General features: G+C 40.1%; 2 protein-coding genes across 2 annotated transcripts; one reads left to right on the top strand and one right to left on the bottom strand.

The window, feature by feature from the left end:
• Positions 1-56: 56 nt before the first annotated feature.
• asphd1 (aspartate beta-hydroxylase domain containing 1) lies at positions 57-6,392 on the bottom strand. The gene is made up of 6 exons (XM_037090243.1): positions 6,255-6,392; positions 4,216-4,695; positions 3,778-3,984; positions 2,662-2,869; positions 1,968-2,081; positions 57-936 (listed from the first exon to the last, which is right to left on the bottom strand). The coding sequence occupies exons 2-6, from the start codon at positions 4,666-4,668 to the stop codon at positions 827-829; spliced, it is 1,092 nt and encodes a 363-aa protein (XP_036946138.1). The 5' UTR covers positions 4,669-4,695; positions 6,255-6,392; the 3' UTR covers positions 57-826.
• Positions 6,393-6,411: 19 nt separating this feature from the next.
• On the top strand, positions 6,412-25,382 carry sez6l2 (seizure related 6 homolog (mouse)-like 2). The gene is made up of 19 exons (XM_037090242.1): positions 6,412-6,555; positions 7,311-7,391; positions 7,598-7,726; positions 7,815-8,030; positions 14,700-14,833; positions 15,384-15,576; positions 16,086-16,271; positions 16,366-16,549; positions 17,454-17,617; positions 18,034-18,228; positions 19,898-20,036; positions 20,805-21,001; positions 21,178-21,372; positions 22,118-22,312; positions 22,436-22,627; positions 22,886-22,924; positions 23,585-23,702; positions 23,826-23,937; positions 24,080-25,382. Exons 2-19 carry the CDS (start codon positions 7,334-7,336, stop codon positions 24,107-24,109), a joined length of 2,676 nt encoding a protein of 891 aa, XP_036946137.1. The 5' UTR covers positions 6,412-6,555; positions 7,311-7,333; the 3' UTR covers positions 24,110-25,382.
• The last annotated feature ends 57 nt before the right edge of the window (positions 25,383-25,439 follow it).

Raw genomic sequence — 25,439 nt, 5'->3', positions numbered from 1 at the left:
TTTACTCTATTAATCCATACGCTGAGCCAATACTGATTGTTTGTCATTTATTTTGTTATTTGGTTTCCAAGAAAAACAAAATTGCCAAAAATGCTGATGTATATAATATGTAAACCACCAATTATATCAATAAACAAAGAAAAAAATAGATTCATAGATTTACATACAGAAACATACAAGCATACATAGAGGATAGTAATACAAAGAGAAATAATAACCACAGTGTGCAAAGTATCAATAAGTTTGGCATTCAGTTTTGGAAAACAAAAATATAGATACATTTATATAATTCTCATTTTTCACAGTTGTTTAGGTTGAATGATAGGTAATCTACATAAATCATCATCATCTACTAAATTTCAAAATAATGAATCCCAGGCTGACTCTAATGACCTTTCCTGAAGGCATATGAGTGCATGCATCAACATCTCAAAACAAAGTCCAGTGACAGATAGGTTTCACATGCAAGTAGCATTCACTAGCATAGTATATGATGTCAAGATAAGATTTACAATAGTTAACAACCATATCTGCTCTTCTTGTGTTTGCTCTCATTGTGCTTTCAACTGATGTTAGTTTGTTGTTTGAAGCCAAGGTGTCTGTTGCACTGTGTTAGCATCATCCATAATACCACACTCATGTGGCACTTCCTGGTGTAGACCATAAATCAAACACCACTTGAAAGCTTGGCTAATGGCTTGTGTAATTCTTAGGGCAGATTCACACAGTGATTCATGGACTGGAATGAGATGCATGACCCACGACAAGCAGGGCAGAGTTAAGGCATCCCTGCATGTTGTATTTTGGTAGTGTAAGAGGGATGCATTTAGAGGTCAGGGCTGAACATGAAGTCCAAAGCTTGTCTTTCTGCTGCTGCTACATTTGGATGCCAGAGGTCCACACTTAAAATGACTCGAGGTCCAGCATCTGGAGGCCCTTTAGAAACAGAAACAGGTGCAATTTTAGGCCAAGCCATTAAGATTAAAAATGTTGGGAACAACTCATAATGGAGCAAAAACAAAGATACTTAAGTAAAGAGTCACTTAAAAATAGAGATTATGTATTTCACTGCTTTTTTGTTTTTGTTTTTGTGCATGCTTTAATGATGAGATAACAATTAAGAGGAAAAGGAGAGTAATACATTAATGTTTTAATCACAATTGTATTTGTTACCATTTGTTGTGAATGCATATGTAATTTCTGCCACAAGGGGTCTTTCAATAAAAGCAATTAAAACAAAATATGTTTATGACAGTGTGAAATAGCTTGTGATCAGGGGAGTTGTTGTCTTTATTGATATGTTTGCAGACAAAGTAAAGTATTAAACTTTTATTCACGTTTTGTTTAGTCATGATCGTCAGCTTCCATTTTCACTCTCTGACATATTGTCAGATGTTTCCCCAGAGGACTGACCAAATGAAACACATTGTTACCTTCAATATATCACTGATTTCTTTGGGTTTGTTGGAAACATTTGGGAAAATGTAAGTGCAAATCTCAACACATCTTTTTAGAAACATCTAGTCAATCTTAGTGTATAAATGATGCATATTATATCTATACATGTGCTAGATGTAAGAACTGTCCACCTAAAAAAAATTAATATTCCAAACAACTCCGAACACAGCTGCCAGCTGCCACTAACTGCAGCTGCTGTTAACTAGCAAGCTCAGTCAACCGTGCAGCCAGAGAGCGATCCTATTAGCTGACTCTGCCCAGAGCTCAGACCACTGGGGGAGTGTTGGTATTGTTTACTGGTGGACTATCATCTCTTGAGGTACATTGTGGCAATGGTTGCTGGTTGGCATGCTACCATCAAGGGCTATGTCTCCAACCCAGTACATAGATACCTTTGATATAACATCAAAACTGTTATTTCTTCACATTAGGCTGATAATTTAAGTTTAAAAAATGTAAAATTATGAACACAAAACTTTTATTTCAAAGTTGTATGTGATTCAACCAACCCTTATGGGAGACAGTGTGAAGGAACGAGTCATCAACAAGGAGGCAGTGTCCCTCTGACCAGCACTGAGGCTCCCCTCCCACCACCAGCTCACAGGAGGGTGGAGTCTGCAGACCTGCAAATACATCTGTTTTCAAACTTTGGAAAGAAAATATTGTGTGTCCTCTCAGCTTAGAAGGTCACGCAGTCCATCCCTGTCTATATTTAAAAAGAGAGGATTATAGACAGACGGATCACCACACAAATTGGGCTAAGGGGAAGTGAACCTCAACAGTGACCTGATAAGTATCCCATTACGTAATGGTTTAGTACTTTATCAGGTCATTTTCTTTGCTTTTCTTTTTTCTCTTCTGTATAGTTAAATCTGACAACAGTTATTGTCAAATTAGTTGCACTGGAACAATTACAAAGTGCACCATAGTGTGCTAGTGCATCTTTAGCTATTCTGTATGCTTAATTACCACCAGTTAGTTACTACCAGTTAGAGTTTTTGTTCATAAAATGTGATCATATTCTGATTCATATAATTGAGATTCATGTATTTTGGGGTGGTTATAGCACAGCGCATTGCATTCATTTTAATAAACAATGTGAAGAAAAAGCATGATTCAATGGATTTTGATTGGCAGAGTCTGATGTCTCTAAAATGCAGGTAAATGTAGATAAACCACAATGAATGAAACCCTTAAACCCACCAAGATGACAACGTAGGCGTGTATTGGTGGGTCCATATGAGCTCCCCAGCGTGGCTCCAGGTCCCAACAGCCAAAATCCAGCAGATCCCAATGAGTTGCTGCTTATAAATGTACGAAGAGAGAGAAGTGTCCGGTAGGTACAGGGACAGGAGCGACAGTTTCCTGCCACGCAGACACCTGCGTTGTACAAAGAAAACACTGCCTGGCCCTAAAAGAGACACGGAGCTGAAATTAACACATGACTTAGAGGAGACACAAACATCACGATCAATCGATGTATCCACCTGTCAATATCAGAGTTTAGGGGTGGATTTTTTGGGAGAAAACATTATACTTCAGTTTAGGTTTTGCGCATGTAAAATAAGAACACCAATCAATCCAATACGTGACATTTGCCTGTGACATAGATTCAGACCTGAATATAGAGAGTATTTGTTTTTTGATAGCGTTCCACATGAGAAAGCACTTTGGTCATGCAGATAAGGAGCAAACTGGTGGAGACTTTCAACTTTATGGCAATTATGTTTCAACCGATAACTATATTCACAAACAAATCTCTGTTATTATTTCATGAATTCATTCCATGATAAAAAAAAAAAAATAAAAACACGCTTAATTATTGTTAGCTTTAAGAAGTGAAAGCTCTGAAACAAAAATATCAAATGTTATGTAATGTTTGGGGTTGAGACTAAATACTATCAATTGTAACATAAGAAATAATCACTCTTTTTTTTCTCCATCCATGTACTGTACACTGCCTGGCCAAAAAAAAAAAGAAATTCAACACCTGGATTTAACCAAGCAAAGGTGAAATACTGAATGACCAGGTTTTTGGTCCAAAATGAATGTAGTGACATTGCGTAAGCTTATCAAAATGATGTCATGGCAAATGCTTGCCATAATCAAAGATAAAAATGGTCCAACAAAATGCTAGTGTGTGCAACTTTTTTTTTGGCTGGGCAGTGTATGTTTCAGCTTGTGGCATTTTGACAGTTTCTTTCGCACAGTACTTTGCATAATCAATATTGTTATATTCTTCATAGCTGTATTTACGTACAAAGCGTGGAAATGTTCTTTCCTCAGCCCTTAGTGGGCCTGAATGATTTTATTATGTACCTTTGGTCCGAGGCAGGTCCAGCCTGATTTAGGATCGATGCCCCGCTGGTAAACAGTCTTGAATTCAGCCAAGATTACAGCGTAGTTGGCTTCCAAGACCTCAATGTCATGTCGATGAGCATCACGGGGGAAGAAAGGAACACTTGGGACATCTGGCAGGAAGAAGAGATGAGGCTTCTGAATGGCAGAGTGATCATTCAGTCTGACCTATAGTGAGAAAAATGAGAAATCAACGATTCCTTCTGGAGGATGTTTCCTACCTCCATCCTTTGGAGAAACTGTCTCTGTTCTGGACCAAATGAGGTGTTTGGATGACTACTTTTACACATGATTATGAAGTTTTATTTGCTTTGAAAACAAACTAAACACAATTAAATTCAATGTAATATACTACTCATATAAGCACCAGTTTATGGCATGCGTGGAATAAACTTGTACCTGCTCACGGAGGCCCTTATGAATGCGGCCCATGCCTACCCAACTGTAGCGCTTGGCATACTCTTGAAGGGCTGCGTACAGTTTCTTGGCTTCTGCAGATGCCTGGGCTGGGAACAAGGCATGACTCAGCACTGGGGTGAGGTAGCCCTGTCCCTGATCTTCGTCCTCCTCTGATTCCATGGAAATAAAGGGGCTAATTTGATCACTCCTCGACAGCTTGGATCGGGCACTACACTTGGTTCCAGCACAGCTGCCGCCACGGGACATAATGGACCGCCTTGAGCCCGACTTGAGTTTCCCGGCATGTGCGTGGCCTGGGATTGGCAGGTCAGAGCCCATCCGATAACAGTGCCACAGAAAGAGTAGCACTACAGTCCATAGAAGGCCACTCAGTGAATGGACACCCAGCTCAACATATGGAGGCATGGGCAGTGTGTTCATTGACCAATGCATTCTTTAAAATTGTGAGATGCTAAAACACTGGAAAAGACAAAGATAAAAAGATTAAGGCAAGGACTGTAAAATAAAAAATGTGATGGTGATGTTTGAGTAGTGTTTTGGTGACGTGTTCTTAGACCATCCAAATACATGTTTTGTCTTGTCAAAGCGTTACAAATCATGGTGAGAGAAGATGTTTTCCAAGCCTAATGGGGAATGATGGACTGTCCTGGTTTCAAACAGCCTACTCATTCATTACTTCCTTTACTTTAATCCCCTTCAGGGGTCACAGGGAGCTGCTGCCTATCCCAGCATGCACTCAGAAGAAATTAGCGAAACATTTAAGACAGGTTTGCTGGTCAACCACAGAGCCACTGACCCTTTGGTTTAGTTGCATCTGACACAGATTTTATTGTGTTATATAAGTCGAGGTCTAGCTCTCTGAGCAAGAGGTTCAGTTAGCTCTGGATGCTGTTCAAGATTGCACAGCAAAGAATATTCTTTATTCATACCAGGGCTTTTCATCTGAACTGGTTCCTTGGCTGTTTCACCCTTTAATGTGTTACATTTATTATGTACTTATTTGCCACAGTTAGGCCAACAAAGTAAACAGGCTAGAGTTCACTCTGGTATGAAAGATTTTTATAAGCTTTTCAAATTGTTCTTTTAAACATTAATCTCATTATAATTGTTGTGTTATGAATAATGGACTGCTATTCTCAATTCACTTACTTTCAGCCTTGTAGTGTAAAATTATAATATTGTTTAAAATCAGTCACTAAAATAAATATGAATTGCATGGGTGGTAAACAAGTCTATTGTGCATCTCTTCAAATGTTAAGTGTACGAGATCGGAAAAAAATAATCGCATTCAGTCTTTGCAAACAGATTTTTGCAGACGCTGAGTCTGACTTTGATGAGCAGTCATGACAGAGACATTTATTCGTCAATGTCACCAGTGCGAGTTTATGTCAGTAAAAAGTCGAGGATAACAGAGCAGGCCAAATTATGTGCTGTGAGCAATTAATCTAAACTTGATTTGATCCAAAAACCTGTGTGTGTTTGTGTGTGCAACAGTCAGACAGCCACAGTTAGAAATTAAATGTGTTGGTTTTTGTTTTAATTTTTCCCCCAAAACAGGAAACTTGAGTGTTTCCACGTCTGTGCATGCGCCTGCATGTATGTGTACGCGCGTGCGTGTTTGTTTAGGGTGGGAGGGCTCTCTCCTAATAGGCTTATTTAAACGGAGTCGTTTCGTAGTGGAATCAATTACATACTAAGCGACGACACTGGCCACTGGAACAGCACTGTCAAACATCATAAAAGGTGTCCCATGAATGTGGTCGCTTTCCTTGTTCTACGTTCATTTCTACATTCATTTCCTGCCGTCAGCATTCATTTTGTATTTGCTCTGCGCCAGCTCCCACAGCTCAGCTGGCTCGTGTTTAATGTCCGCATTCCATGTTAGCGCAAACATCCACCCATCACAGGAAACCACCACGGCACAAACATGTTCGCCATGCATACCGTGTTGGCACATGCAGGCCCGTACATGAGCAAACATACAGTGCGTGCTGCATCTCACATCTCTGTCTGATTACCTTGATGAACCGTGCAGCGTTGTTTGGGACGCGCTTCAGCACCGTGCTGGTGGACAGCTCCTCCAGCGCCCACTCACAAAATGTGGACGTCTCCCGCGCGCCGCTGCAGTTCCCGCGCGCTGCCGCTAGGGCGCACCTGAAGCTTCAACACAAATGCCCTCACATCATAGCCGAATGCGTCAACCACACGGTAACCAGCTAGGGGCATCTCACCAGCACAAACCCCGCCGTGTTCCCGGGGCCTAAAGCAACAGGATACAGTGCGAGTAACGGAGCACGGGACGCCGCCTCGAAGAGAAAGGTAAGCGGCATGCACCTTTCAGCGTCGCTGAGATGGTTGACGGTCTCACGGTTGTGATGACTGATGCCAAAAATCGTCCTCCGCACAAAGAGGGCCGGGGGAGGTGCGAGTGATGCTGCCTGGTATAGCCCCATCATTTTGTCACACAGCAGGCTGGTAATTTTACCGAGGAAACGCCTCGAACGACAGCGGAGAGGCTTTTTGTCACATTACCATTAACAGGTTGATGTTCGAATAAGGATTAGTGTCCACCTGCGGTGAGGCCAGGCTCAGTTGGTGAATTTTGGAATAGCGCATTTTCGGGCATGTTGTTGCAGATCTGGATGAGAAAACGCAGGGGGGGAAGCCTGAATATTTAACCTTATAGCGTGTGCGATGTGTACCTGTCCCCTTCACCTGGACTTGCGGAAACAACTTAAATCAAATTGTCATATACACCTCTGTATCGAATCAACTGAATGGATATTTTCCCGATTGAGCTTTTACAGTATCACATCGCAATGATCCTCTGATCCGAGTCATCGTGGCCTGTGTGATGTAAACATATGCCCAGTACCTGAATAGCGGTATAATTTTAAATCATGACTAATATTTTGCTATTCATTAGCACTCCAGCCAACATGGGTTGTGTGCAGCCTGCAGTAATTACAAGCCGCTGATAAGCAATTACATGACAGTACAAGATACAGTAATTGTTCTATTTACATGATTATATAATAGTTTGCTAATCAATCTGCTCACTTTAACCTTCCCAGGTCATTGAGTTTCATCCAAAGCCATGGGGTTCACACGCCTTGCTGTGATGATGTCTGTCACTATGATACACCTAGTTTCAGGTAACTCTAGTTGTGTGTGTGTGTGTGTGTGTTCTCCAATACATGCACATTTGTTGCCCACCACAAACACGGTCTGGTGCACTGTGTTGTTTTTTTTATATATATATTTTTTAATCTCAAATCTAGAGGTTTGCTTGCTATTCCCTACTATATAGGTTTGATTTCAATTTGTTTTTGCAAACAATAATTACCTCCACTTATTGCAGGTATGAGCTTTATGACTCCTGAGCCTGATGCACCACCGACATCCACCCCAGACTCTTACCCTCTGGGTGACCTGATCCATGCTGCCCTGCAGAGTAAGGAATACTTAGGAGAGGCTTCTGCAGGCACAGGTAAACTAACACAGGCTTTATGGCCTAGGTAATGTAGCTATAGTAGAATGATGACTGCTCATTGGAACTAAACCTTTGGACTCTGCAGGCACTACCACCAATCCGACGCAAGCTGTGCCTGGGATGGGGCAGACCGAGTCAACAGCGACAGTCATATCACCAGGCCTGCTCACCACGGCTTTAAGTTCCTCAGCTGCTGCCAGTCAGACAGGATCAAGGAATACCATGTCCTCGCTGCCCATCGAGGAGGAGACGACCACCACTCTGATCACCACGACCACCATAACCACAATGCACATGCCAGGTACTTGCATGCCACCACCTGGCTCCCCCTGAGTGTTGGTTGTTTATTGATTGATATTGATGTGAAAATGCACAAAATTCAGAATTTCAGCGGTGGCATTAGAGGTGCTCAGTTTTCATTTGCGGCAGCAGTGACGGTGAATTCCTTCTGAATGACATTGGTTCCCATTGCAACTCCAGCAATTTTTCTCCTCCTCCTCTGTTTGAAGACAGAGTAACAGGAAGAGCTTGACAGACAAGGTAACATGAAACATGTTGTCATAAAATATTCATGTTGAAACATCAACAGGTTACTGTATGTGAGTAACATGCAAAGAAAGATTCACATGTAATTTCTATTATTTAGAAGATTGTCACATTGTCACAGATATTCTTTGGTGTCTTTTAAAGCCATTTTTAAAGCTAGCTAGGGAGCTAGCATAGCTACCTGCTATATGAATGCAGCAATTTCCCATTTACCTGCTGATGATGTGAAGCTGCATTCTGTTGCACTTTCAGCATCCAGTATTGATTTTAGAATTGTGGCTTAGTTTTAGCTTGATTTTTGGTAACAATATGAGTTGAAAACAGTCAAGTGAAGTGTTCATGTTCATCTATGTTTCTGTTTTTAAAACAAATAACATGCTTTTCATATTTTTACATTTCAGGATTCATGCTATAAACATTTGGAGGGACAATGCAGTACATGTTTGCATTTAAGATAGTTTACCAGCCTGAACTGCTGTGAGAGGAAAGCTGTGAAAGATGCATCAGTAAAATAACATGGATGTGTGCATCTTGACTTAGGTGATGGTTGGGATAGCTGGCACTGAAAACAGAAACATGGGTGCAGAAAACAAAGCACAGGGTAGGGGAGGTAAATCCAATCTATATGGTCTGTTACTAAGTGGCTGAACCAGGAACACATTTACTTTGTTTTCATAGCTCTCTCTGTGTACTTAACTGATCATTTTAATCCAAGTAAAAATCTTTGTATGTAGAGAAGCCAGCAAGACCTACCAGAGGGGCAGATTCATACCTGATAGAATTCAGACATTCGCTGTTCTTTCACACTGTCACATGAAAAATTCTGTATCCAGAACAATCTTGACAATAATGTCTAAATGTGATTTTTGTCTTTTACGTTTTACGACAAACATTAATTTGTAAGAAGACAAGTATTAATGTGACAAACCAGGCAGTCAGTGATGCCGTCATGACCAGAATACTAATAGGGATGGCTGAAGAGCAGAATAGCATCCTGTATGAGTGATAGTCAGATGTGAGACAACATTACAACATTCCCTTCGGCTGGGGTGCCTGTGCAGCTCTCACTGCAGGTGGATGAGAGCTGTTACTCATTCTGCTCATGAAATAAAAGAACATAATTCGAGCAACAACCCCAAACGAGAGTTGAGGAAATGTGATTGAGTAGGTAGGATGTGGGTCAGCTGATTTACACTAGATATGAGGACGGAAATGTCATGTGTTAGATCCCAAGTTTGCCCCTGTCCAGGAGGCACTGGACCAGCTCTCAGTTATAAAGGGTTAGATCCCTACATGTACAAAAGCTGGTAGTGAGGAGACTGGCCTAGCTTTTCACTGCTTGAAGCTGAACGTCTACCCTGCTTTCTCTGGTTTGGCATCTGACATTAAGAGCCCTTGAGTCAGATATGGCCACCAGCCCCGTTAACGGCAGCTCTCCTCTAAATGATCTGTGCACTTGGTATGGTGTTAGGTTGGATTTTAGGGGCTTCTGGTAAACCCTTAGTTTAGACTGTTTCAGTTTGGTAGACAAGAGTAGCCTTTAAGAACCTTTAAGATATTCTGCACACTTAACACCTAACTTTTTACTTCCATTAAAGAGAAATAAAATCAATGTCCACAACTTTAACTTTAACTATGTTATGTTGGTTTTATTGCATAGACTTTAGCAAGGGCAAAGCATACAGCTCAATACTTACTTCGGTTACCATCAATCATTGTCAACAATTATTTCTAAAATCTAAACACGGTAAATAATGAATCAGTTTGTTTCTTGTAATCCTTTTCACAATGTTTAGGCGGCTCACATACTCCATCTCAGGTGTTGTTTCAAGGCTGGAGCAAGTGGAAGAACGCACTTTAGTCCATGCTTCTGATTTATATACCTTCTTACTTTGGGTGTAGGCTAACGGTCTCTTGACGACAGTTTGCGATTTCATAACGCTATCACATCTGGAGCACGGGCAACATTTCCTTCATTACATTTCTAAACTTATATACATTTCTTTCAGTGTTACACACTACACATCCTTTTACTTTGCAACGTTAATACTCAGTTCTCATTGTGATCATGACAGACAGAGCCTGAGGGCACACTTCTCCTTTTTCTACCACACAGTGCTGTCACCTCTTCTTGACCTTTTCCTCCAACACAACCTAAATATACTGTTTTAACATTACCTTCATTAAACTTCTAAACTTCAATACATTTATTTCAATCTCGGTTAAACGTTACACCTCCTTTTACTCTCCTCATAGCAAAGTTAATGCTAAATTCTTTCATGTTCATGATCAGAATCAAAATGATCATCCCCCGTCTGACAGACACTTAAGTTTAACACTTGTCCTTTTTCTACCAAATAGTGTAGTGTCACTTTCCCTTGGCCTTTCCTTCATTAAACTTCTACACTTCAATACATGTATCTCAATTTCAGATAAACTGACACTCTTTACAATTACACTCTTTTAGTGTAATTATGGCAAACACAATGCAGTAGGCAGAGCTTTGATATATTTCAGAATCATTTCAGGACTATGTATAATGTACATTTCTTGTATTTGTGTTTGGCAGGAGTGTATGAATCTCACCTTTTCTGACAGTGTGTCTGTGCATGCAAGTGTGTGTCTGGTTTGTGTCTGGATGTTTGTGTGTGTGTGTGTGTGTGTGTGTGTGTGTGTGTGTGTGTGTGTGTGTGTGTGTGTGCGTGCGTGCGTGCGTGCATGCGTGCGTGCGTGTGTGCGTGCGTGCGTGCGTGTACATACTGGTATTTCTATTTGACAGGAGTAAATGGATCTCAACTTTTCTGACACATGAGATGAATGATGAATGAGGTGTGTGTGTGTTTTTGCTTTGTCTTCACTGGGAATTGTCATTTCAGCCCTGCAGAAAACACCTTCTAAGTTGCAAGGAAGTGTTTCAAATATATCATGAAATAAAATCAAAGGAATATTTGACAGTTTCTGTAGTAGACTAGTTCTTTCTCACCGTGAGTGTGACAAGTAGGTACTAGCCTCTTATTTGTGTGCTAAATATGACGTTGCCACCAGCAGCTGGTTAGCTTAGCTTAGCAGAAAGACCACAGCAGGCTAAATAGATAACCAGAGTTTAAAAGTGTTAGTAAACAAGTTATAATCTGTAGATCAGCAAGCTTTAACTGCACTGCAGTTGGCTGTGGCTCAGCAGGTAGAGAGTGTCGTCCACTTATCAGAAGGTCAGTGGTTCAAGCATCCAGCTGCATGTCAAGTAATCCCTTGGCAAGATACTGAATCCCAAATTGCTCCCGATGGCTGTTCCATCAATGTATGTATGGGTGTGAATGTCTGAGCACAGAAATACTGCGTGGCACTTTTGTTAGGAAACGCTGCGTGGCTCCTGATCAGCAGGTCAGAACCTTTCAATGCAGCCTCTGACATCAGTGTATGTATGTGTGTGTGAATGAATGAATGTAGCAAGGGTTATGAAGTGCTTTGTGTAGTTGGTAGACAGCAGAAAAGCACACTATAAATGCAAGTCCATTTACCATCCATTTTTCTAGTTAGATGATTTTTTTGTCCTTGGACAGCAACTAGCCATTACCCGCTCTTTCTAGTCTTTACACCATGCTAAGCTAATGCTAACCAACTGCTTGCTCCAGGTACATGTTGTATTTACAGTATAGAAATGAGAGTAATATCTATCTTCTTGTCTAACTCTAAATGAGCAGGTAAGCTTGTTTCCCAAAATGTTAAACTATCAAAAAAAATTCTTGGAAGGATTTCAAGATGCTCAACTCATGCTCATTATGTGTTGTGGACACACATTATTATACACTCTCTGCCATGAAAGAATTATGTGATGACTCCCAAATCCTCTCTGTCTAACAATTGCAGAAAGGACCAGAATTTAAGTGGCACATTCTTCATTTACTGTCACTGTTCTGTATGCTCAGTTATCGCTGTCAGCTCAATTACCATATGGCACTTTTCTTTTTTTAATCTGCGATATTGTATATGTGCAAGGTGCTAGGTTGCCTTCGCCTTATTGATGCATCTAGCAGACACCTTTTTTTGTTGTTCTTTGTTAATCGAATGGACTGTATAGTCCTTTCCTCCCCGGATGCAATTTATGTTACAAGTGGTGATCAATAATTTGATTCCACCGAATTATAGCAGCAGTCTCAGTCATTCGGTCAATAAAATAATTTAATGCAGGGCAATCCAACACATTACTGGTTCAATTCAGACATTACTCACTGGTAGGAATTACCTTTACTTTTTGCCCAAATTTACTGACTGCCACATAGTGATGAAAAGCCAGGCTGTTATTATCAGGCTCAGATTGTATTTCCCTGCCTTACAAGCCCATAGATGAGGAAGAAATGTGTTGCTCTTGTCCACTGTCTGAGATGGAATATTTGATTATACTAAGTGTAGGTGGTGATTCATTGGTTATTGTGGCAATAAATATAGCAGAGATAACCCTCTTTCAATGAAGTAGAAGAAGTTGTAGAATAAGAATAACGCCCTGTGATACATATGCCCCTGACTGATCACTGGCTGAGTTTTGCTCTTGTCTACAACACCCAGTATTAGACACTGCCCCCATTACACAACAGTACCAATATTGAGACAACAGGAGAGACCATGTTAATGTTGGTGTGGTCCAGTCAACTCACTGTAAACATTCAGGATGGAAATTACCCAAGCATTCATACTTTTTTTTATGTTTCTCTATTTAGAGAAATGTATCCAAAGATGAGACACACATTATAATGACCTGCTTAAAATCAATCAACCCAACAAAAGAACATGGCTTACCAACAATGCACAAATGTCCCATAATTACTAGTTTGGAGAACTAGCTCAGTTTTTAGTATTAACTGACTGATGCTATTAACAACTGTTAAAACTCTGGTAATACATAACGTTCAACTTTCCATTTATGCTTACCACAAGGAATTGTACTGCCGGATGACATTTTCCTGGAGCTCAGCGATGTTTCCCTTGATCCATTAGATATTTTGATGATTTGCACAGTAGGGGGGTTTGTCACTGCCTATCTAGCAGTGCACAGCTATTTTTGTGTCAGTGATGACTATGATTTGCATCTTTCACCACTGACCTACTTGAAAGAGATTAACAGCACAAGAGAATTTTGCATTTTGTGCTTTTTGGGCGGGTGCACACCCAAGTAGACTCTTCCATAACCACAAAAAAAAATCTCTTCTATGTAAGCTGTAGCTTTTTTTGTTTTTATACATTTCTCAACCAGTTAATGGCTTCATATGCATGCCAGAAATACAGTTTTAATTTGATTACAGCATAAAAGCTCAGTAGAGTCTGACCCGTATAGTTATAATTCTTGTGAGTGTCAGCCTGACACAATCTGCCCCCTCTAATTTGACAGAAGCTTCCATGTAGCCATTTAATTACAGCACAAGTACATCTGTGTTCACTCTCAGCAGTAATCGCTCTCACTAATCCTTGTCCACGAAAAACAGGTTACTGGTATCTTCATGCAGAAGAAGAAATTCTGACTTGAAGTTCAAAAGATATAGCGGTGACATTTTTGTGCCATGACATGCAGCAAAATGTAACATGTAATACAGCTTTAATAATCACCTAGAAACACCTATGGTCACGAACAAAATTATAATAAATATAATAACTGTCATTAGTAGTCTTTATTCTTCATCGTCAAAATGAACATGCACAATAACTACACAGAAAAAGACTGCCTGAAACAGGATGAATCTGAAAAGTAATTCTATTTACATACAACGTGCATTCACACTCTGCATGCATCCTATCAGATGGGAGCCTGGATACACTGGACAAGCATTTACATCATCATGCCCATCAAAGGAAGCCCCAGCTAGCTGTCAGCTACTTTCAGATTAATTGGTGTCAGTTTGATGGGGACTGCAAGGTTAGCTTACATGATGGCTCAGGAGGGAGAGAAGAGCTAAATACTAAAGATACTAAATAATTAGGCAAATATTATATTACATGAATAACACATTTTATTTATTACAAGTTGTATCATCACTGCAATATTAAACAATGTTATCTTCACATCATGCAGTAACAGTAGTAGTAGTGGGGAGGACACAGATTGTAAGGGGGTGGGGACGAGCTGAACAATGATCGTGTATTCTTTCCTAATATCATTTTTTCTCTCACTGTTCCAAGGGTACACTGTATGTCTGTGGCCATGTAAATATGTTACCATTCCCTATGGTAGCAGTTCCAAAAATTATTTGACTGGCTAGGGGAAAAGAGCCTTTGCGTAAAGTACTTAAACTATATTAAAGTGAGTCATGCTGTTGCTATACAAAAAAAAAAAGTTTGTTTGATTTAGAAATTTAATTTAAAAAGCATTAGATGTATTTCCCACCACACTGTTTTACCTTTTGTTTCTTTTGTCTTTTCCCTCTTTCCCTCACAGTACAATGCAATGCAACTTTGTCAGCAATGGAGGATGTTGTCGAGTCACCAGATCCTGCATCGACATCATCTTTTTCCCCACTGGAATGCACCTACAGCATCACTGTGTATGCAGGTTATGGTGTGGAAATTCAGGTAAGGTGCATCATTCCTGTGACTCCATTAAACGTTGATCTTTTCAAATATATATTTCCACTGTCCATTTTAATGATGTTTTTGATCTAAGTATATTAGTTAATGCACTTTCATTGAGCTCTAATACAATAATGAGGGGACAGTACAAAAATTAGACTTAAAATAAACCTTATTAGATCTTTTATCTCATGTGATTTCAGATGTCAATTTACATACAAATGTTTCAGTCTAATAAATAGCAGTAGGTCAGTGGTGCATGATGAGAAGGCAAACGGTTCATAATTATCTGCATCTTAAGAACAAAATGAAACAGTAATCACATGGGAGTGCACTGTAATTCCAATAGTAACAATGTTGAAGCAGCGATACAGTCTATCAGCTTCACACTATTAACTTTTAGCTAATAAGGCCCATGTGGAATGTTGGTTAACTCAAAAGATGGGGATATAATGTCCATCATTAATTTATCAAATTAAGAGTAGAGTATTGGTTCAATAAGGCTGTAGATCAGTGATTTCATGTGTCATTATTTTCTCTTTTTACCCTCCAGGTGAGGAAGGTGAACCTTTCTAAGAAAGAGTCTCTTACGATCATGGGGTATGGAGGTTTGGAACCAGAGCTCTTAGCCAATGAGACCCTGATGAGAGAGGGTCAGGTGATTCGCAGCACAACCAATCAGGTGTACATCCACTATCGCAGTCTCCAACAGACCAACCATGGCGTGTTCAGCCTCCATTATCAAGGTAAATTAACCTTCAGGTTTCATGAAATAACTAAAAATGTTTGGGAGATGTTTTCACATGCAATTTGGATTTATGTTTTTTTTTAAACAGTGAGATCATTTTTAACAGTGAGAGTAAGGTTTTTCTCTACACATAAAGGAGTTTTGCTCAGAGAAAAAATTAAATATTTTCAAGCAGAGTTGACAATCTGACTGATCATGGTAGACAATGCCGCTGTTGTTGAAGTGACAGCCAGTGGAAGATGGCTTCTGCTCAGTCGAGTCACCTGGGACAATCTGGCGTTCATGGTGGTGATGTGTGAGGTGAAGAAAAAGCCAGACTGACAGATCTAAAGTTGTCAAGATCAACACGCTACTGATTATTTGGTGGAATATGGAGGGAAAGCTGAGGAGTCACACATTTTCTAAGGATGTGTAAGAGAAAATATCCCTTTTGAACTGTCTATATAACATTTTATTGTCCATTTCACTGAATGGATGTCATTTTCTTCCTTTTGTTTTCATCAACAGCCTTTCTGCTGTCTTGCCCGTTCCCTCTGTCTCCTGAGAGTGGCGGAGTGACAGTGACGGATATCCATCCTGGAGGTCAGGCACACTTCCACTGTGATCCAGGTTTCCAGGTTCGCGGCCATGAGGTGGCTACATGTGTTAACACAACACAGCCCCACTGGAGCACTCCCGAGCCCCAGTGTGTCGGTCAGCAAACAGATTTAATTTTGAATTAAATGGAACAATTGATTTACATGCTAGTCTTTTGAAAATAATGTGTGGCATGTTTTTTTTTCCTAAGCTGTGTCTTGTGGAGGGTGGATTCGTAATGCAACAGTGGGCCGGATATTGTCTCCACCCCCTCCATCTGTCAGCAACCACAGTAATGGGAATAACCTAAGCTGCCACTGGTTAATAGAAGCCAAAGAGGGACACAGACTCCACCTGCACTTTGAAAGGATTGCGCTGGATGAGGATGATGATAAGTAAGTTTGTGTTTCTACTAGTGTGCGTGTAACAGAATCTGTTTTGTGAGTGCTGAAGAGGGAATGCCTGTTGATTTAAAAGCCCAAAGTCAGCTTCTCTCCTCTACAGAAAGCACTATTCTTGCCACGTCAGTAGTCCCACCTTTAATTCCTTGACTTTGTGACATCTCACTACGTCACCATGTCAAACATTTGCATCATTTATGCCTCGTGGCTACTTTGGCATGTAAGAATTGATTTAGCACAGCTACTCTGTTACTGTTATCGGTGCTGGCTCAGGCATACGTGAGATGACCAATCAGAGCAGTGCTGCAGCAATGGTCTGGATAAGAAAAGGGGTTAGTTTTATAAGGATTAAAGCATGCAAACCTATTCTAGTAGTTACCCAAAATAGAATAATGAGCCTGAAAATTAGCATTATGTGTCTCATTTAAATTAGTCTCGAGAAATAGTTCCATCCATTAAATCTGCGAATGGCGAAATTGGGTAAATTCAACTGGGGTCTCCAAGCACCCCGATACATTGTTATTTTGATAAAAAGTTGTTTTTTAAAATGTAAATGGAAAACAATAACATGTTGTCATTGGGAAAAAAATGATTGACAAAGTGATAAAAACTTAGAAAAATAGAATAAAGCATCAGTGAGAAATGAATAAACGTATACCTCTGTGGATACCTCTACAGATACCACAGTCACATGGGTTGAGGTTAATGACAGGTGAACATTACATGTAATTATCATAACATTCATCAAACATTTTCATTCTACACCAGTGTCCTACATCTTACACCAGAATTGCTGATGCTGATTACCTTCAATCTGGTATCAATACACATTCACATCCCCTGTTCAGATACATCTCCCTTATTTCTCGAGCTTACCATTGTGCTTTGTTCCTCTCAGGTTAATTGTACGCAGTGGAAACAGTTCCCTGTCCTCACCGCTCTTTGACTCAGACCTGGATGATGTCCCAGAGCGTGGGCTGCTAAGTGAGAGCTCCACACTGTACCTGGAGCTCACAGCTGATTCTTCCTCCATCCCTCTGCTTCTGGCTCTGCGCTATGAGGGTGAGCAGAGACACTTCAGATACTTGGATTTTTTTCTATATCTTAACTTAACTGGGAATGAGGTAAATAGAATAGAGCCTTCTTAATATCCAAGCCTTACTTTTCATTAGTTTGTTTTTTAAGAGCACCATAATGAGCCACATAAGTGCTTACAGTCTGCCCACGCTTCACTGGGATTTATTTTAGGCTTTGGAGATGCTCACTGCTTCAGCTTTTAGCATCTTACACCTGGGCTTTTCTAGCCAAGACGTTTTGAGATTCTGGGTCATCCCCAGTGAAAAGCTTCACTCCCACCTCAATTAAATAGGCATGGCAATGACGTCAAGCAGGGGAAGAGCTACTAGAATACAAAACCAGGATCTGTGGAATAGGGGAATGCTTTCACTGTGTGTCTAATTTTTTATTCTCTTTTTTAGCATTCGATGACGAACACTGCTGGGAGCCCTACATGCCCCATGGAAATTTCAGCAGCAGTGACATCACATATCAGCTGGGCACCACTGTGACCTTCACCTGCTCTCCAGGCTTCGTCATGGAGCAAGGTTCAGGGACCATCGAGTGTGTCGACCCCAGCAATCCCCACTGGAACGATAGCGAGCCTGTGTGCAGAGGTAGGAGCTTCGGCTGTATTTCAAATGACTGAGAATTCTGCCAGCATCAACTAGTTCTTTTATTTATTTTTTTATTTTTTTATTTTCTTGTTTCTCGCCCTTCATTCTGGTGTTTCTTGGCTTCATTTTCTTGATTGAATTGAACACATGGAGAACTGCAAATTTTTGTGAGAAGCGAGAAAGTCATTTGATTTGTTAATACTGGGTGCCTGAAGTGTCAGGATGTTGTCACCACGCTGACGACTGTGTCATCTGCTCATCTGCTGCCATGCTGTGAAAACTGAGAGGAGCAGAGAGACTGAGGCAGATATACATAAAACCGGCAGAGATACTGCTTCCTGTCGGAGAAACACAGGTGCTACAGTTTAAACTAAGTATTTAAGACGTCATGTCATGTGGTGTATCTGCTTACAAGGAAGCACAAGTAGTTCATTCAGCAGGGAGTTTTGGTTCATGGTTGTCTTGAGGATCTCTGTGATTGATCGTATGTTCAAATATGTCATCGATCCCAACTGGGAAAAAAAGCTGTTTTTCAGTATTTAGTCCATGTTGTATGATTCTGCTCATATTTTGTCATTATGCTTTCACTGAAATACATTTGACAAATGTTGTTGTGGTTAAAATGTTACCATGGAACTGTTTGTGCACTGGGGAAAAAAAAATGCAATTTTTCCAAAATTAGCGTGAGAAATCTGCAAGACGAATTTTAAAAAAGCCTAATAAGTGTCTCATGTGTCACTGAAATGTCACTTTCAAGTCGACTGTGTCATAATAATTGTAATGAGATATTTTGACTAGGATTTAGTCAAATACACTTTTGAGTTCTAAGTTTTTAGGATGCAACTGCCTCCATGGACTGTTTCTCACATTTCTGTGAACAATCCTTTATTCTCTCCACAGCTGGACACATCTGTGTTTGTGTGTCGCTTCACAGTTTCATGCCTCCACTTTAATTGGAGCTTTAATTAGAGTTGCTTTCTGTCCTGGCATTTTATGTAAAGTCAGCAGCATCCTCCTAGCAAAGTCTAATTGAATGTTTTCTCACAGGCAACACTGTCTGTTGGTATGGTAATAAAAGTGCTACATTTGGTTCTTCTCACTCTAATTTGCACTCTGGAGTTGTCACCTCCGTAATGATACATTGTTTTTCTGTATCTGCTAAAAGATGCTGTGGTTAATGTGAAGTAGTGAGGTATTTGTGTCAAAGTGATCTTGCTCAGTATTCTTTAATTTATCTTATTAGGGCTGCACAATATGGTAACAAAAAGATTTTCTGCAATATTGAATTAAATTTAAGTAAAAAACTTTTAGAGACTATTTAAGTGTTGGTTCAAGTGTTTTAACTTTTAAATATATGTACATGGTTTTAACACCTGGACACACAGAGCAAAAACAGATTTTACAGTTACAAACATGCCCAGTAAAGTTAAAGGGAAAAAGCAAAAGCTGTTTGCTTTTGATACCATGCATTATTTAGCGTGTCTCTCTTTATCTGTCTTTACCTCTCCGAGATCTTTATCAACTCTCCTTGATCATTTCACTCCCACCATCAATATTTCATATTTTCTCCAGCTGCTTCTCGTTTTCCACTTTCTGTGGTTATTACATCACCTGTTTCATCATTGTGTCTGTCTCACCTCAGTGTCTCTCCTCTACTCTGCTCTGTTAGCTCTGTGTGGAGGGGAGCTGACCGAGCCACTGGGCACCATCCTGTCTCCCGATTGGCCCCAGAGCTACTCCAAGGGGCTGGACTGTGTATGGCAGATCCACGGGAACGAGGAGAAACGCATCGAGCTGGATGTCCAGATGTGAGTATTGCTAACTGAACCGGTTGCCGCCTCTAATTTTCAAATTTGTTGAGGTCAAATTCTCTTTCAGCCAAGTAGGCCTTATTACCAGGTTGATGATTATTATCTAATGAAAAAAAAAGATGGAATGATGACCAGGACGGAAAAAATATTTTCAAAACGTAAATACTGCATAGAGCTGTCTTTAATATTAGATCCTTTCAGAAAAGGCAAAATGTAAAGATTAGTTGGCGAGTGGTTGTTAAATGCGTAGGACAATCTCCCTATACTGCCAAATGATAACATCTTACATGCCAAGGGTGTTCATATGCTATACGTGAAGACTTGGATTGGTGGAAGATGGTAGAAAAGAGATCAGAGAGAAACACACTGTGCAGAAATTATGCAGCAGTTTAACCAAAATCCTGGCATCTAAATCAGCTGAAGTGTGCACCACATTCAGGCAATTTCAACTAATGTTATTCTGTTTTATTTCCCTCTAACATCTAATAGAAAGTTGCTATTGTGACGAATGTTTGTTTGCAGATTATAGGTAGGTTACTAAACATCTTTGGCCCATATGTAAATTTTACCTCTATGGAAAGTAATAGTAATAAAAGGAGGGGAAAATAAAATAAATTCATGTTGCAGCTTTACATAATCTTCTGTGTTTCCTCTCTGTGCTGTGTACTGACTAATAAAAAATACCAAGTGGGTGGACTGCTCGTCTTAAAAACAGCATCTCTCTGAAGTGAAACCTCCTTTCTGCTTCTTATTCTCTTCTTAAAGTTTAAACATCCGCCACACTGATGTGCTGACCGTCTTCGACGGTCGTGATCTCATGTCCCATGTGATCGGTCAATACCTGGGGTCAAGAGAGCGTTTCCAGGTTGTGTCTGGGGGGTCGGAGGTCACCATTCAGTTTCAGAGTGATCCTGATGATTCCAGTTTCATCCTGAGTCAGGGATTCCTCATTCATTACCGTGGTAAGTACAGTCATTGTGGCTCAAAATGAAACACATTTTAATAATTCAAATATTCAGCAGGCTTTTGTAGAAGTCGACCACGAACAGGACACGTTCTCTCTACTTACTCCACTGAGGAAGAGATCATAAATAACCTGTCGCCATTTCCTTCATTGCTCTCCTTCTGTGCCGTGCAGAGGTTGAGCCAAACGACACCTGCCCTACCCTCCCCCAAATTGATTTTGGCTGGATCAGCTCTTCCCACTCCTCCCCCGTGAGAGGCAGTGTGCTGACCTATCAGTGCCAACCGGGATATGACATCAGTGGCTCTGATATCATCACCTGCCAGTGGGATCTCTCGTGGAGCAGCAGTCCACCGACATGTGTCAAAGGTGAGACACGTAGTGGGACTTTAAAGATCTTAACTCCACATAGAAACCTTTGTTAGGGGCTGGGATCCGTATGTGATGATTTTCTAGTTTTAAAGTGCATTAGCAAAGAAAAGTGATCACTGTATGCAAAGGTTAGATAAGATGAAAACAAAATATCCAGGTTACATTTAAAAACGACAAGCCCAGAAATAGTCTTCCATAAAACTCCCTGCAAAAAGGCCAAATGTTGTTTTGACACTTTCTTTCTGGCAAAAATTAAACAAACTTGACATATGTGTGTAATGAGAGGAGGGTTTTGTTATCTTTGGGCAGGTACTAGGCTATCTGTTACCCTTTGTCTCCAGTTTTTATGCTAAGCTAAGCTATCCTGTGGTTGGGACATTCAATTGCATGTCTTTTATACAAACATAGTGATCAAACCATTTACAACTTCCCCTGATGCACAAGGGCCTAATGGTCAGTACATATTTTTTAGTGTCCCTGTGAAATGACTCAAAAAATTGTAAGTTAGCTGCTTGGTCGGAGGAAGTCTCTGTTGTACATGTTCTATGGGCTCCACAGTTTTGGATTTGGGTAATATCATCCCCAGGGAGTCTAACTTTTTTGGCTCCATGCAGCACTGAGCAGTGAACACAGCCCCGCCTCTGACACTGTATCTGGTTTCTCCTTAATAGATCCGTGGTCAATCCTCTCTCTCTCGATCAAGTTGAAAGCAATCATCTGTGTCTGACTCTGTCCCCTGCAGTCCAGCAGTGTCCTGATCCTGGAGAGGTGGTAAACGGCGCTCGCTCAGTGCGTCCTGAAGCAGGGTTTGCCGTTGGAACAGTGGTCCGTTTCTCTTGCAACCAGGGCTACCAGCTGGAGGGTCCCAGCCAAATTTCCTGCCACGGACGAGACACCGGCACCCCCAAATGGAGCGACCGCAGCCCGAAGTGTGTCTGTAAGTCCCTCTCCTGCACGTGGCTGCTGTTATCTGTCTTCTTTTTATGCTTAGTGCTGCAAGTTTGGAAGTGAACTGCAAATTCACGACCGTCCTCTGTCTGTTTTTGCGTGCCCTGGACAGTAAAATATGACCCGTGCCCAAACCCCGGTGTCCCTGACAATGGCTACCAAACCTTATACAAGCACAGCTACCAGGCAGGAGAAACTCTGCGCTTCTTCTGTTACGAGGGCTATGAACTTATCGGTGAGGTCATCATCAGCTGTGTTCCCGGCCATCCTTCTCAGTGGAACAGCCCGCCGCCCTTTTGCAAAGGTAAAGGTTTTATTGTCTCAACATTCATGTATATACTAGTCTGTTTTCAGGATTAGCTGCCTTTGACAATGTTTTATTTTAGTGTTTTTTGATTACACAATGGTACAATGCTCTTATCATTCCATGATCTTAGTATCAGAATATACTGATGATCAGCATCAGACATGGTGAGCTGATGCTGATGGTGCATTTTGGACTTCCTGGTATTGTTTATGATAATTTATCTAATTTCTCTCTGTGATTCTTTTCATCACACAGTGGCATATGAGGAGCTCTTGGATGATCACAAATTAGAAGGTGATTTCTTCTATAATATAAAGTCAAACATGTTCTTCAGACATAATTATTAATCCAAGAATGGACAATTATGAAGTAAATGTTGACTGTACAACGTGGCTGCTATAGAGAAATAACACTTCCCGTGTATTCTCGCTTCCACAACGCAGTTTGTCCGACAGAAGTGAAATACAGGCTCGTTAAAATGAGACATTTTGCCCTGTGTTGTTGTTGCTACAATGAGGAAAACAAAAGCACTGCAGTTGTCTCTGTGACAGCAGTGCCAACAATAACGCCACTTGAAAACACTAAGAGGAGAAAAAGTGTCTGTTTCTACCTGGAAGCTACAACATGTAGGCTTTTAATTCCTTACTTTGGCATCATCTAGTGGAGATATTATGAATGACACTGTGACAGACACTGCTCCAGTGTTTTTGTAAACACTTGGGAGATGAAAAAAAACAATATTTCAATTTCAAGTTATTGTGCAATTCATGCAGACGAAGATATTTTTAAAAATTGCATTAATTGTTGTATTAAAAATGTAGACTTCCTCGTCATCTGGAAGCCTGTTTTAATCAGTTTGACATTGTTGATTAGTAAACCAAAAAAAAGAGTTCACTGTGAAGAGAAAAAAAACATCAGTTTTAATCACAAAGCATCTCCCTCTTCTTTCTGTAGTGTCCCAGTCATTCGAGCCGTCCCATCAGATCCTGAGTGAGAACATTGCTTTGGCAATAATCCTGCCGATCATCCTGGTCATCCTTCTGATTGGAGGAATTTACATGTATTACACAAAGTGAGTACACTGGCTATCTTATCACAAACACTCATCCATCTCTGCCAATTTTTTTTCACAATAATCTACATGCTTCTGCCTTTATTTGCGTGGTTACGTGTCATTTTATTTTCTAATTTGCAGCATCTGCAGACTAGAATGGAAGCCGCTCTTCTGGAAGTCTCTTTCTCACACACACTCCTACAGTCCCATTACAGTCGAGTCCGATTTCAACAACCCTCTTTATGAGGCAGGGGTAAAAACTGTTCTTTATATTTATTTTAAGTGATACCTTAGACTATTTTATGTGTAGTTCTTGTGTATGTCTTCTTGAAATATTTCTTTGTTTTAGAGTCTTAGGTTATGTTTTACTGATTGTTTTCTCACTTTGCCAACAGGATACGCGGGAGTATGAAGTATCCATTTAAAGAGGAAAAATGTCTTGGTGAGAGTTAAGAATCACAGAAAGATTCAATTCTTTTGGGGAAAAAAAACAAATTCATCAGGCCTCACTCCCCTTTTATCATTAATTTTAAGTGATCTTTTTGTTTCTACCATCATCGTATCTCTGGTTTCTCGATTGTGGAAGTGCTTTATTTTGATTTGTTGCACTGATCTATGGTGGTCTGCCAAACGTGGGTCCTACTTCACGGTCCAGCTTTCTGCATCATTCGGACTGGTGCCTTATGAAGGGTAAGAAATTGAAAAAACAAGAGTGTGGGCGGTATGAGAACATGAGGGAGGAAAAGGGTGAAGGGAAAGTGATTTTATTTATTGAATTATCAAGAGGCCAAAACATTGGAGAACTTGGCAATACTTTATTTGTAACTATCAAGAGTTACAGTCATGAGGACACAGTACACACTGAATGTTTTTCTTTAGTTTTTATCACAGCTCATGTGACATTTTACAAAGTGAAACAGTAAAAAGGGAAGAACACCTTCATTTCTATCATGAGAAAAGTTTGAGACCAACACAGTCATTTTCTCTCTTCCTCACTTTGTCTTTCCTTCTCTATGTATCACACACACACACAAATTGAATGTAAATATCTGACTTAATATTGATTGAGGTTGATATATATAATAAATTATATATATAAGCCTCATATATACACTTATACAAGGTGGCGGGAGGTTATATATTTTCATTATATATGTAATGAAAATTCAGTGCCAAAATATAATGTTAAATAATTTAATGTCCTTAAGTGTTTCATCTGTTGTTGCAATACTGTTTACAAAGACAGTGTTTATTTTATTCTTCGCTGTTTCTGGCGTGCATCGTCACCCAGTGTCACATGACATATAAGAAAAGGTGAGGACATGAATGTCATTATGCTTAGAGCATGCACTGATTGTAAATTATATTGCTTCTGCTCAATCTTGCCATTATCATTATAGTTATTGACAGTTATCATTGTTATCAGATTTGATGTTGTATGCACTATGTTGATGCAAAATTACAAACTTGGCTGCTTGCTGTGATGCATTATGTATTTATTTAAAACTGATTGTTTAAACAGTGGATGTCGTCTCATTCACTGTGCCAAATGAAGGATCTTGGAGACTGTTGCTTTGTAGACTTAATTCTTCTCTTATCATCAGTAGCATTTCTTTGCTTCATATATAAATACACTCTTTTGAAGGCAGTAAATTGTTTGCTGAACTGAAAATAAAGTCTCTGTTGAATGGTGTAAAACTTGACTTGAATTGTATTTTTCCAAATAATTAGGCTTCTACATCTACATTTATGCAC

This window comes from Acanthopagrus latus, chromosome 23, assembly GCF_904848185.1.
Source record: "Acanthopagrus latus isolate v.2019 chromosome 23, fAcaLat1.1, whole genome shotgun sequence".
In the NCBI taxonomy this organism is placed as follows: Eukaryota; Metazoa; Chordata; class Actinopteri; order Spariformes; family Sparidae; genus Acanthopagrus; species Acanthopagrus latus.
The sequence above is the reverse complement of the archived record's forward strand: the minus strand, read 5'-3'. Positions and strand labels throughout refer to the sequence as shown.

What these genes read in the sequence shown, in the direction of transcription:
- asphd1 (XM_037090243.1), bottom strand. Translation starts at nt 4,668, where the DNA reads ATGCATTGGTCAATGAACACACTGCCCATGCCTCCATATGTTGAGCTG. An exon ending in ATAAGGGCCTCCGTGAGCAG is followed by an intron (nt 3,985 to 4,215) that starts GTACAAGTTTAT and finishes TTCTCACTATAG; the next exon opens with GTCAGACTGAATGATCACTC. An exon ending in GGACCTGCCTCGGACCAAAG is followed by an intron (nt 2,870 to 3,777) that starts GTACATAATAAA and finishes TGTCTCTTTTAG; the next exon opens with GGCCAGGCAGTGTTTTCTTT.
- sez6l2 (XM_037090242.1), top strand. Translation starts at nt 7,334, where the DNA reads ATGGGGTTCACACGCCTTGCTGTGATGATGTCTGTCACTATGATACAC. An exon ending in TAGCGAGCCTGTGTGCAGAG is followed by an intron (nt 18,229 to 19,897) that starts GTAGGAGCTTCG and finishes CTGCTCTGTTAG; the next exon opens with CTCTGTGTGGAGGGGAGCTG. An exon ending in CCCGCCGCCCTTTTGCAAAG is followed by an intron (nt 22,628 to 22,885) that starts GTAAAGGTTTTA and finishes TTCATCACACAG; the next exon opens with TGGCATATGAGGAGCTCTTG.